This window comes from Aspergillus neoniger, assembly GCF_003184625.1.
Source record: "Aspergillus neoniger CBS 115656 unplaced genomic scaffold BO87scaffold_18, whole genome shotgun sequence".
Classification (NCBI taxonomy): domain Eukaryota; kingdom Fungi; phylum Ascomycota; class Eurotiomycetes; order Eurotiales; family Aspergillaceae; genus Aspergillus; species Aspergillus neoniger.
In genome coordinates, this window is record NW_020291146.1 from 647,782 (window position 1) to 661,236 (window position 13,455).

At 52.1% G+C, this 13,455-nt stretch overlaps 3 protein-coding genes across 3 annotated transcripts; 2 read left to right on the top strand and 1 right to left on the bottom strand.

The window, feature by feature from the left end:
* Positions 1-832: 832 nt before the first annotated feature.
* Positions 833-6,280, top strand: BO87DRAFT_397510 (MFS transporter; the record flags this gene model as incomplete). The annotated part of the gene is made up of 14 exons (XM_025625306.1): positions 833-990; positions 1,087-1,439; positions 1,501-1,901; positions 2,018-2,386; positions 4,380-4,510; positions 4,575-4,735; positions 4,798-4,890; positions 4,939-4,968; positions 5,024-5,384; positions 5,442-5,495; positions 5,559-5,606; positions 5,645-5,649; positions 5,696-5,974; positions 6,036-6,280. The coding sequence occupies 14 exons, from the start codon at positions 833-835 to the stop codon at positions 6,278-6,280; spliced, it is 2,688 nt and encodes an 895-aa protein (XP_025479338.1).
* Positions 6,281-7,692: 1,412 nt separating this feature from the next.
* Positions 7,693-9,567, top strand: BO87DRAFT_335854 (DNA-directed RNA polymerase I subunit RPA49). Its single transcript, XM_025620511.1, has 3 exons — positions 7,693-7,948; positions 8,036-8,367; positions 8,432-9,567. Exons 1-3 carry the CDS (start codon positions 7,801-7,803, stop codon positions 9,431-9,433), a joined length of 1,482 nt encoding a protein of 493 aa, XP_025479339.1. The 5' UTR covers positions 7,693-7,800; the 3' UTR covers positions 9,434-9,567.
* A 1,109-nt stretch (positions 9,568-10,676) lies between these two features.
* On the bottom strand, positions 10,677-13,138 carry hemA (5-aminolevulinic acid synthase HemA). Its single transcript, XM_025623470.1, has 2 exons — positions 12,601-13,138; positions 10,677-12,531 (listed from the first exon to the last, which is right to left on the bottom strand). Exons 1-2 carry the CDS (start codon positions 12,944-12,946, stop codon positions 10,928-10,930), a joined length of 1,950 nt encoding a protein of 649 aa, XP_025479340.1. The 5' UTR covers positions 12,947-13,138; the 3' UTR covers positions 10,677-10,927.
* Positions 13,139-13,455: the final 317 nt, after the last annotated feature.

The window sequence follows — 13,455 nt, forward strand, 5'->3', positions numbered from 1 at the left end:
GGGGGAGGGGGACAGAGCGGGATTGATTGACTAGGACCGGTGTGGAGAGGTTGACATGGAGAACGGGTTATGAGGGAGGCATGATCTGCTGGAGATACAATCCATGTGTATTTTATGATTGTGAAGGTGAGAGGGGGGGGGCTATATATGGAGGAGAAAGAGAGAGAAGATAAAGTGAGAAAGAGAGAGAGATAGAGATGATGATGTTGATGAAGGGAAGAATAATGGGGAGTCATGGCGTGTATGTAATGATGGGGTGCCCCTCGCCTGTGACGGTATGATGGCTGTTCTCCTTATCCCTTATCAGCCCTGATAGGGGGCATCCGCACCCGTATCGTCTGGTATTGGCGGTACCTGGCCAGCACTGGCCTGGCTGCCTAAGGTTGGTTCGCATTCATGGTCGGACAGAATCAGGCCGAGATGCAAATGAAAAGAGCAGAACCACCGTGACTTATAACGATGATGCAACTAATTGCGGGGATGAAGTGGCACAAACTATTGCTATTTGGCCTTCCCAACAACTAGCTCACATTCGTTCCTTTCTGGCTACTACTAATCTACAGACCTCCATATATCCTCGCATCCGCCATAGCCTGATCCGCTGGTGACGATCATACGTGTTGCTGGCTGCTCTTTAGCCGAGGCCGCTCCAGGGACCCTCGATCCCCGACCGTGCTTGCCGTCGCTCTTCCATCACTCACGCCGTCTCTTCGGCTTTCCTTGTGATTCCCAACCTCCATTATTCCTTTTCTTCCTTTCTATTTCACTTCATACGATGAACTGTACTGCTCCCTATATCTGAGAAACTGTTCCCGATCCTCTTTGCTCCATAATGATCAGTGCCACTAAGCGCTGGTTCCGGCGCAATCGCAAGGGCCTTGCGATCGGAGCTGGCGTGATCGGAGCGGGCTATCTCGCAGGCCAGTACCTGCTGTCCAAGATCTCAGAGGCGCGCGAGCGCATGAGTAGTGACCGCATTGCTCGGGAGAAGTAAGTGATGAGCCTCCCTTACCTCCTCTAATTTCATCGATGTGACTTGCTCGCGTGCTCGGAAACGGTAACTGACGGCTATTGCCTCTTGTCCAGCTTGCGGCGACGCTTCGAACAAAACCAGACCGACTGTACCTATACTGTGCTAGCCCTACTACCGACGGCGGCGGAGGATATTCTCGAGGCACTTCCCGTGGAAGAATTGACCAAGGAGCTCCAGAAGAAGCGTGCAGAACGACTGGCTCGTCTTAACGCTGGCGAAGGAACAGGCTCGGATCTAAGCTCGGTGGGCCCCAGTATAACGGATGATGATCGGCGTAGCTTGTCTAGCTTCCAAAGCGATGGCTTTGTCCGTACGAGTCAATTAGAGGAGTCGACCATCGAGGGGGGTGGCTCATCACGTCCGAAGCGAAACAAGACCCAGCTGTGGAACGAGGTCAAGATAACCTGTGAGTTATCACGTATCGTCGTTTTTTTACAGGAACCAAGGAGTCTAACAGACCATCATAGCTATCACTAGGTCGTTTACGCTCATCTATACCCTGACCTTGCTGACCATCTTCACTCGAATTCAACTTAACCTGCTCGGCCGACGCAACTACCTCTCCAGCGTAATCTCCATGGCCACACCCCCTGCGGATGGTTCAACTATTCGACTTGAGGATCACGATGATGACGACCTCACGCAAACACTTGGACATGACTTTGAGACAAATCGGAGATACCTTGCCTTCAGTTGGTGGCTGCTTCACCGAGGCTGGAAGCAGTTGATGGAGGAGGTGCAGGCCGCCGTGACGGAGGTGTTTGGACCTTTGAATCCCCGGGAGGACATCTCGCTGAGCAAGCTGTCGGAATTGATCCTGCAAGTCCGTGGGAAGATAGAGGGCAAGACCGAGGAGGACAGGAAGTACGTTTTCTATGAGCAAGTCTCACTGGCCGGATGCTGACCCGTTATTCTTCTAACAGGCATCGGAAGTGGTTATCTTATGTGCTCCCCTCGCGAGAAGAGGAGGACTATCTGTTGCAGGAGTCCGGGGTTCTTGGAGTGACGGAACCCGCGACACTTCAGACAACAGCGTCGCTGCGCCATCTCCTGGACGAGACGGCCGATCTGATCGACTCTCCGACTTTCATTCGTGTTATGTTACTCCTCAACAACGAATGCTTCCAAACTCTAATTGACCAATGCAAGGCCGATGCGTTCAAATCGTCCACGCAGGTGCCCACATCTGTTCCTCAGTCCTTCGACTCGGTCGCCACGGTCGTCCCCGCGGCTGACGGCTCCGACACGAAAACGAAGCTGGCAAATGTGTTGGCCGTCCTGGCTCGACAAGCCCATGTGATCGGAAATGGGACAGCTCCCCCAAACCTGTATCTGACCTCCATTGAACAGGGGGTACGAGAGCTAGAGGCCTTTGCAGCTGTTATATACAGCTCCAACTTTGACTCTGAGCTGCTCGGGACCGATTCAAGGACGCAGCCATCGGGTCTAGAGGCGGGTTTTGATGTTCCTACATCACCTGCCCCAGAGATGATTGAGAAGGAGGATGCCAACGAAGAAGGACCTACTCCAGAAGCATCAGTCGTAGCAGTGGACGATGACTCGGCATTTGAGAAGGCTTGGGGAAAGGCTGTGGATGATTAACCGTCGAGCTAATGACCGTGTGTGATGATCGTGTGTGGACTTTCTAGAGAAGGTTTGGGAATTTCGGGAATATCTGTGGCATAAATGGTCCCTCATCTATCCGGAGTCTCTTCTCGGCGCGGACTGGGAGAGAGATAGTACGATTGTATGATAGCTCGTGGTGGCGAGTATTTATTATTTATGACAAGCTAGCTTATATGGGTTATGAGTGTTCTAGAACCATTACCGGAAGGACGGGCATATTGCTAGACTGAAAGTTGAAAGTATCATCGTACGCGTCCTCTCAAATGATCCTCAGGATGTTGGGGGGACGTGGGACGAATGAAGGGCAGCACGTGGCTGACCAGTGCCACGCATGGACCCAAATGATTAGACATGACACTCTTTTCCGAGCAGCTTCGGAGACTTAGTTCTATTTGCGCACTTATGCAGGTTGTGAGACTGGATACGGCATCTGTGCCACCCGGTCCATATCTTCTTGCTCTCTCATTGGACCTCCATTGTGCATTTGGCTTTATGTTGCAACCTATGGATTCTGTAGTGGCCCGAAAGCAGGAAATTTCCACAGCGCGCAGATACTTTATTGTCGTTGTGATGTCTATAACTCTCCATTTTATTATGCCTGAAGCTTGGGGAACGAACTGCTCGAGAACTGCCGATTGTGGGGTAGATAAGCTTAGCGAAGGAAGGGATCTGCGGGGAAAAAGGTGGGTTTGGCACGGCTACTATCTACTACTAATCTTCTACTGGAGTCCACTTGAGTTAGTTGGCCATGGCTGGACTATTGCTTAAAAATACCTAAGTACTCTCTACTACTGCTTACTCTCTACTCCTTCTAGACTAGGTCGGTGAATCCCGGGACAGGAAATGTGCAGACTGGATGGAGCTGACAGCCGGCATGTTCTCCTCCATTCCTCCTAAACTTTCTCCCCCTCGGCATGTTACATCCGTCCAAACTGGTATCATCTTTGGTTCCAACCCAGATAAAGCCATCATCATGGCCTCAGACTATACAGATAGGACGGCCGGATGAAACCTTCGAGAGGCATAGTCGGGAGGCACCATGGATCGGACAATCATGCTAAGCAATGCCCAGCCTGTCAGGCTATCTGACCTGCGGATTAGGCCGAAATGGGTAGGATGTATCCGACCCGTCTCATTCCCTCGCTAATGTAAGGCCTCCCGAGTCAATGAGTTAATTGGTCCTCCTCCACTGCCGTGTTCATCACAGCGGCCTGTATAGGCGATTGGTTAGCTTGGATGGTTCGTCAGCCGCCGTCAAAGCAGTCCGTATTCACTATCAATCTTGTCTGGCACCCCTGCTTGCCCCTCTTGTGCGGTGTCTTTTCTTCTTCTTCTTCCTGCTCCCCTCTGCGTGGCCAATTGTTGTGGTCCTCTCCTTGAAATAGTGTCTCTGCACCTTATCTTGCCTGTTTACGCGCTCTTCGTGACATACATCCCTTGCTTCTCGAGTATTGTTATTGCACCTTATATCTGTCGGGAGGACACCCTTTCTCAACTGGAGTAATTCGGCCACAACATTTCTATCCATCGTGTCGCAATCTAGCTCAGAGACACAGAAGCATACAACGATATCCATATTTCCGCCCACCAGTCACAATGGGGTCATCCGAAGGTACAGTTCATATGAATCGAGGTCTCACGAAGACAATAGTGACCTCAGGCTGCGTAAACAGAGTCAATAGATCGCTCTCCTCAGCCCGACCCCGGATTGAAACCCGAGGGCCACATTGAAGCGCTCACATCAGATCTTCCTCCTCTCACCACAACCACGGAGCGCAGGCTCATGGCCAAGATTGACTGGCACATCGTCCCGTGTCTCTGCGTCCTGTATCTGCTTGCTTTCCTGGATCGGTATGTGCCTCCTGCTGTCTTGGTAATAGGATATCATTTTCATAACAGTTTGTGCCTGGTATAGTGTCAACATCAGCAATGCGGCCGTACTCGGGCTCGAGACGGACCTCAACATCGCTACGGGGACGAAGTACAATACCGCGCTCACTATATTCTTTGTGCCCTACGTTATATTCGAAATTCCATCCAATATCTTGCTGAAGAAGTTGAAACCTCATGTATGGTGTATGTATCCCACGACCATAAGCACCGTTATACACTGCTTATAGGGTTGCTGATGATGACAGTGTCTTTTTGTATGTTCGGGTTCGGCCTCGTCACGATATGTCAGGGCTTAGTCTCAAACTGGGGTGGACTGATGACTACACGCTGGTTCCTGGGTATGAAGGCAATTCATATTCACCGACATAAAACTAATATTGACGCAGGAATGTTTGAAACGGGCATGTTCCCTGGATGTGAGTGGTCTCTTTTCCAGCTCGAAGGACCTCTCGCTAACAGAGTGCCTCCAAGGCTTCTATCTTTTGGGCATGTGGTATAAGCGCAGTGAGGCACAGAAGCGCTTTAGCTTTTTCTTCAGCTCGACCACGCTAGCGGGCGCCTTCGGCGGACTGCTTGCCAGCGGTCTAGGAAAGATGGCCGGACTTCGAGGCTACGGGGGCTGGCGGTGGGTTTTCATTATCGAGGGAGTTATCACCTGCGTGGTTGCCATTGTCTGGTTCTTTATCATCCCGGGGTTCCCAGAGGATGTCAAGTGGCTTAATGAGGAAGAGCGAACGTACATACGGGCTAAGCTGGCCCGTGATGCAGGGAAAGCTGGGCACGATGCTCGTATGGGTTGTCGCGATGTGTTGGCCGTCTTCAAGGACTGTAAGTACATGCGAGTGCCAGAAGGCGCCATACATTCCTGCATATGCTGACTGAATAACAGACAAGATCTTCCTTGGCGGGTTTATGTACTTCGGGCAGGTTGTCACAGCATATGGTAAGTTTGATTTCCGTTTCAATCCGTGAGTACCAGGAAAGTAGTATATGTTAACAAGCTCAGGATATGCTTTCTTCGCCCCGACTATTATCAAGACCTATGGCTACGGAAGTATGTATATGTTATCACTGAATACGCTGTATACTGAGCTTTTGTACCAGCCATCCAAACCCAACTGTACTCGATTCCACCATGGGCAGCTGCGTTTGCATTCTCGATGGTGATCGCAACGTTTTCTGATCTAACCAGACATCGGCTGGCTTTCACTTTGATTCCTACAGCAATTGCTATGGCTGGATTTGGAATACTATTGAATGTGCACGGAGAGGCTCATCGACACGTCCAATACGGCGCGCTCTTCATGGTGACCTGTGGCTGCTATAGTGCGATGCCGGTTATTGTATGTTGGTTTGCTATGAACCTAGGGGGTCATCGCAGGCGCAGCGTGGGCACGGCATGGCAGGTTGGGTTCGGGAACAGTAAGTGACGTCGACACAAAAGCCTAAATAGATGACGCTGCTAACATGGGTTATCTACCAGCGGGAGGTATCATCTCCACATATGCATTCCTAGCCAAAGATGCGCCTGAGTATCGGAATGGCTACATTATTAGTCTGTCCTTCATCTGCTTCTCCGCGGCCTGCTGCATTGGATACTTTGTGGCTCTCTGGGCGGAGAACAAGCGACGAGACCGGGTCATGGCCAATGGCGCCCCCGCGGAGCTGCGAGAAGATGAAGAACAGGACCAGGGAGATCTGGCGGTGACCTACCGTTACGGCTATTAAGTAATTTTCCCAATGCAGCTTGAGGATCCTATCTTTAATTCTGGCGGACATCTACATTCTACATAGAGCACGATGTTATTCATAGTTATACCGTAGTAGATAGGGCTAGCTAGGGCTGTCCTTGATAAGACACACGAACAGGTGAAACGCGAATAATGAATCTAAATGCCATTGAACGCATCATAACAACCGAGTCTTTTTTTCTCAATGGTAATGGGTTCCCACCGCATGCCACGGTACTGAAGGTACACGCACCAGGAGGGTTGATGTCACGGGCAAGGCCCAAAGCGGTAATGCCAGTCTCGGTAAAGCAGTGGATGACAATCAGCGAGCCAATCAGCGCCGGCGCAACACTAGCGAGCCCTTAGCGGCATTGCATGCTGAGTCAGCCACGGCGCACACAAGAAGCTCAACCGCGGCCGCTCTCCATCATTCTTGCAACCATCTCTTCATCCTCGCAGAAGTGTGAGTACCCCCTCCCAGCCTGCACTGGTTGCAGCGCTTTGTCGTCCAGCTGGGTCAACAGTGACTGACTGACTGGTATCAGTTTCGAATTCTCTTCGAAGATGAGAGCCAAGTGGAGAAAGAAGCGCGTCCGTCGCCTCAAGCGCAAGAGAAGAAAGATGAGAGCTAGATCGTGAGTGCTATCCAAAACAATGAGCAAATCAAATCAAACCGGCAATCGACTAACCAATTCCGCAGCAAATAAATGACTCGCCCACTCCATCTCAGCTCTTCATGTGAACGCTCAGTTTGAACGCTAAACATGACAATTGCGACGACGTCACGATGATGATTCCAGTTATGATCGTTACGTGGTTCGGTATCTCAATCGAGGCCTGTCTGGTCTGCCACAACATTCTCGGTGCAATCGACTTCGGAGCCCGCCGTTTCATCTACACATCCAATCCCTCGGGCTCGTTATAACGTTTTCGATCTTCTCTTGATTTCCTTTTGATCCAGACAGTGGGGGTGCGAGTGCCGCATCTTTTCCTTCGGAGGTACGAATGTGTTTGGTGGGGTTGGAAGGCATGGTGGGAGAGTCGAATGGTCTTTCTGTATTCCTGTACTATCTTACTCTTTGCCATTACCGATGAGCTTTGCGTGGGGACTGGTCAATTTCTCGTGTCCTGGGTTCTATTGGGGAAATCCGATAGAATTCCGGGCCATGGAGAGGTCATGAGAATTTATTCCAAATACCAAAAAGTTTACGACGCACATGATGTTCCCAGTAAATCTTCAAAACCACTGTAGCATGATCTTGTAGAAAAACAGTACTCGAAGATATCCAAAATTATCAATCAGACTATAATGATAGGACCATATTGAACTAGGAAGATTGTGTGCGCATGAAGGCTACCTGCCCGCCCTGGGGTCTTCTCCGCCTTCCGCTCACAGCCCGCCTGACCGCCTTCAACTTTTTTTCGTGGAATTTTCCCTCCACCTGCCCGATAATCTCCCTACCAGTCAATTCTCTCTCCGCGGCGTCGCATTTTCCTTCAATTCCTTATCCAGACATAATGCCGTCCGATAAGGTCGAAAAGAAGCGCAAGCGCGCCTCCGATCGCCATGAAAGGCCTAGCAAGAAGCCCGCGCTCGAGCTGCAAGATCTGCCTCCGCTGGCCTCCAGCGTCGTGGAGGATGATAGCGAACTAGCTCCGGTGATCAGTATGCTGCACCTTTTTTACACATGCCCTCACTGCCCTCATGGTACGGTCATATGGTATGGGAATAATCTAATGTAATGCACTTCAGTCACTACTCCCGGTCTCAACGCTCCGCGCAATCTCCGCCTCAACCCATACCTCAAGACCCGCAGCAAAACCTCCTCCTCGTCGTCACGGAACAAGGGCATCGTCTCGTCCGAATTGCTGCTTCAGTCCTCCGAGCACCCCAAGCTGGACTTCGTGGGTCGCGAGGCCGAGGAGGATGCCGACTCCCAGCTCAAGCACTACGTCGCGGTCGTGGACCCGGAGAACAAAACCTGGCAGTTCATCGAAGTGCGGAAGATGACCCTGCGTGGCGCCGTTCGCAAGATGAGAGCGATTGACGAAGAGTCAGAGGAGGAGAGTGAAGAGGAAGAAATGGTTCGCTCAATCCTGTCCTCCATGGTCTTCACCGGACATTGGCTGACCATCCAACCCTTACTAGAAAACCATGCGCGCTCAAAGAACAGAACTCACCAACACCTTCGGTACCAAACAATCTCGCAAGGCCGCTCAATCGCTTGCCGAAAACGCTCAGCTCTCCAACGTGCCCTCAGGCGCTGCCTCCGCCGCCGAAACCGCCATCCTGGGCGCCATGCCTGCCGACGCAGCCACAGATATCGCCTCCAAGGCTGCCGCCCTGCAAGCGCAGGTTCAAGCCGCGAAGCCTCTGCCCCAGGCCAACCTGGACGCTGCACACCCGTCAGAAGTCTATCCTCTTGACGTCCTCGTCCCCAACGGCCTGGCCACCCTGCGCCAACTCCCCAACGTCAAAGAATGGCAAGACACCGTTAACTCCGGCGCCGCCGTCAACACCACCTCGCGGTACGTCTCCCGCCGCGTCGAAGCCGTCGCCCTCTCCGGCAACACCACCCACCTCCAGATCCTCCGCTTCATCCTCCTCCTCCTGGAACTCGCCCGCGGTCTCCGTCCCGGCCGCGACAAGTCCGCCGGCCCCGGCAGCAAGCGTCTCCCTCCCCGCGAAGACCTCCGCCGCATCCTCTCCGGTGGAACAATCAGCGAGAACTCCGCCAGCGGCGACCAGATCGCGGACCCGGTCATCGACGCCGTGCGCCGCAAATTCGCGCCCCAGGGTGCTTCCCTCTCCAAGAACGACATCACCTTCCTCCACACGACCATCTGCGCCCTCTCGCTGCACATCCCGCCCCAACCTTCCAAGGACGGTGGTAACAGCTCCGCCGGTGGAAACGCCCCCAACGAGCTGGCTACCGATCCCTCGGATCTCCGTGATGATCTGCGCCTCGATAACGTGGCGATCACGCAGTATTTCCGCGAGTTGGGTTGCCGCGTCGACAAGCCCCGCGAGTCGGAGTTTGCTAAATGGGGTATTAAGGGTGGTAAGGCCGAGGCTGCGGCTAGACGGGTTGCTAGGTTGAAGATTCCCGTTGAGTTCCCGAAGGTTAGTCGTGGTGGTGGACGGAGGTAGTGGATTTGATGGCGAGGGTTTGTTTGGGTGTGATTGATTGATTGATTGATTGTAAGTTAGCATTATTTCTCTGTATGTATGGATGGATTGGCAAAAGAACGTCGTTTTTCTACTTTCTTCAGCTGAACCACTTGGGTTTGTTCAAGAACTTGCAGTAGTTTGTAGTTTACTTGTAGATAAATAATTACTTCACCTCGATGTCTCCTAGGTAGATATTACTAGTAGTACTAACCTATTCGATGCACATCTGGTGTCTTGGAAACCAATTGTGCAGTATGTTACGACATGACATAATATGGTAGGAAGTATATAAATACTACTTGGATATATAGTTACCCTACGTCTCTCAATCACTAAGTATACTTAGCAAGGATTCCGGACTGCCAACTCACTCCACTTGACTTAAGTAACAGCGATGAAAGTGAAGACTAATAACTAAGTACGATCAGTAGTACTAGCTTCAATAGTAGTAGTAGTAGTAGTAGTAGTAGCCTCTGCACTCAACTATATCCTGACTGTATTCATTGTGTGTAAATACATCATCTACACTACGAAGTTACTCAATATTCACCACCATTATGCATCCAAGGTCCATTGCACTTTTAATAAGTTCTTTTTCTTCCTTTCTCTTCATAAATTACTTATTTATGCACCTACTTCTACTAACTAACCATGATGTAATAGATATTTCTCCTCCTCCTCCTCCTCCTCCTCCTCCTACTACTACTACTACTACTACTACTACTACTACTACTACTACTACTACTACTACTAAGTAGTAGTAATTGACAATAAAATTTGATACTACCATGAATAACTCAATCTCTCTCTCTCTCCGCGCAAATATCGATGATTTAGTATTAAACTACACACTTGTCAGTAAGTATATTGACTTCTGCTGAAGTGGATATGATATCATCGAGTGTGATGATGACATGTACTCCAACCCATATTAAGTCATTAGGGGTGGGTGTTCTGATCTCATTTTCCCATAAAGCCAGCTGGTCATCCGTAAGGCTTTTACAGGAAGCTTCATGCTATCTGTCCTCTTTGAAACTGGCCAAGTCTTCAAAGGTACATTGTTTACAGGAAGACTGTATGACATCGAGGGCTGTGCTGATTGGTAACTACTATGTACAGTGACGGCTCTGACATCGAACATTCTCTTTCATTTTTGGTATAGTTGTCTTCAATGGGCGAAGGCATGGTACGTACTACATCTACGATAATACTAGGAAAATTGTTGGAGCATAATGAGGAATAGACATGATCATTCGATCTAGAACCCAAAATCATCGGTAACGACTGGCCGGTTCCATGTGTCTTCATCCACCTTCATATTTCATATTATAGTAGGCAAATGTCCAGAGTCTGGTCATATGGTCATGCTGGGGTTTGATCCGCCAGCAGAGGGAGAATAGTAATGATAACGATCAACTGTGCTGGATGTGGTAACATCCAGACCACCACCTTAATAGCCTAAACCGGATAGGCTTAAGCGGCAGCCACTCCCACGGCGATCGAGGCAGCGGTGGCAGCGGCAGGGCGCACCGGAGTGGCGGTCTGCATGCGGGAAGCGGCCTGGGAGAGCGCCTCGGCAGCGGCAGTCTGGAACTCCCGTGTCACGGCAGCTTCGACGGTCTCGCTAGGCTGCAGGCCCAGCTGCGCGTCCTCCCAGATGGGCTGGTTGGCGGCCTCGGCACCCTCGACGCCCACGCCGACGAAGCCACCCTGGGCCTCCCAGTCACTGGCGCGCTTGATGCCCAGGTCGTTCCAGACGGTCTGCAGAGCCTGCACCAGATGGTCGCGGTGCTCCTTGACGTGGCCGGGGGTGGGGGTGATGCGGAGACGCTCCTCGCCGCGAGGCACGGTGGGGTAGTTGATGGCCTGCACGTAGATGCCGTGCTCCTCGAGCAGCTTGTCCGAGGCCTGCTTGGCCACCTCGGCATCACCAACGAGGAGAGGGATGATGTGGGATGGGTTGGGAATCACCGGGATGTCCAGCTCCTTGAGTGATTCCTTGACTGCGCGGGTGTGCAACTGCTGCAGGACGCGGTCGCGCTGGTGCTGCGCCTGGTATTTAATGGCGGTGTCCGCTCCAGCCATGGTAGCCGGGGGCAGAGAGGTTGTGAAGATGAAGCCGGGGGCGAGAGAGCGGATGGTGTCCACCATGGCCGCCGATCCGGCAATGTAGCCACCAACGCAACCATACGCCTTGCCGAGAGTACCAGTGATAATGTCGATACGGTCCATGACGGTTCCCTTGGTATCACGAGGGTTGGCCGTATCCTGAGAAGCGTAGATGTCGTAGTCGAGGTGCTCAGCCACACCCGCACCGTGAGGTCCGTACATACCCACGGCGTGAACTTCGTCGAGGAAGGTGATGGCACCGTACTTGTCGGCCAGATCACAGATCTGTTCGATTGGGGCAATGGAACCGCACATACTGTAGACGGATTCGAAAGCGATAATCTTGGGAACGTTCAAAGGAAGAGATGCAAGTTTGGTTTCCAGATCGACCAGGTCGTTGTGCTTGAAAACCATCTTCTTGGCTCCAGAGTGACGGATACCCTGGATCATGGAGGCGTGGTTGAGGCTGTCGGACAAAATGACACAGTCGGGCATCTTACTGCCCAGAGTCGCCAGAGTCGCATCGTTGGCCACAAAGCAGGAACTAAAGACCAGCGCAGCCTCTTTGTTGTGGAGCTTGGCCAAAGTGCCTTCGAGAGCGACGGCATGCTGGTTGTGACCGGAAATGTTGCGAGTACCTCCGGCACCAGCTCCGTAGTTGTCCAGGGTCTGGTGCATAGATTTCAGCACCTCGGGGTTACGACCCATACCGAGGTAGTCGTTGGAGCACCACACGGTCACCCTCTCTTCAGGAGAAGCGGTGTGGGCACGGGGGAACTCCTTGGCCAGGCGATTGATGTTGTTGAAGTAGCGGTACGATTTGTCCTTGTGTTTCTTCTCAAGCTCGCCCTGATAGAATGCATTGTAGTTGAAGGGCGTGGCGTTGGGGGCATGGGGACGAGGGCCGGGCACGGTAGCGGCGGACGGTTCGAACTGCTGCTTGGTGACGCCGGAAAGACCGGGGTGAGCTAAGACAATGCCGTTAGCATATATGTTGGTGTTGAGGCTGTAGGAAAGGAATAAAGAAAAGTACTAACCTCTCTGTGACTCCTTGTAGACATTCGGGGTCACATCAGCGCCATTGCCAGCGGTCGAATGCAACGCTCTCTTGCCGACAGTGGGCCGGAATTGCTTGGGGTTCAGGCCCGCCACACCGGCAGTATAAGAGGTGAACCGCTTGGTGTGAGCCAGGCGAGCACTCTGCACCGCCAGAGCCTTGCTCATCACTGGGCAGCGACGAGCCAGGACCTGGAGATTGGACATGGTGCCTCCGCCAGGGCTGATGCTGGGGCGGGTCGCGGTAGACAGTGAGCGCAAGGTGGTCGGGGAGGTGCGCTTGAGGAACGGGCACATGGCCCGGGACTGCTGGAGAAGCGACTCCATGGAGACTCGAATGAGCGGGCAGACAGTTCGAGACGGAGAGTGCAAGCCGAAGGGATGAGATAGCCCCTAATTGACGATCAGGGAGCAGTGGATGTGAAGGAATGGGGAGGAGAAGAAGAGGGTAGTGAAGAGGAGAAGAAGGGGAAAAGGAAGAAGAATAAGACAGGATATCTGGAACTTTCAAGATTTGGGAGGGGAAAAATTACTGGCCTCCCGATTACGGGATTCCATGACCGGTAATGAATGTAATTTTAGGTATGACTCGCCGAGGCTGACGATCGAGACGCCACTGATTGGCTGCTCGGCAGGCCGGCATGGGGGACAGCTTGCTGAGTAAGACGAACGGGCCACTCACGGCGCACATCAGGCCACCCGGTCTTTGCTCGGCAGGGAAGTTGGTGAAACCCTGGGATCGGACAGGTAATCAGGGTGTTACTCCTTGAAGTATACATCTGTCTCTTACTGCATTGTCTTCTGCATTATCCAATGCAGGTTGGGATGCGGAGATG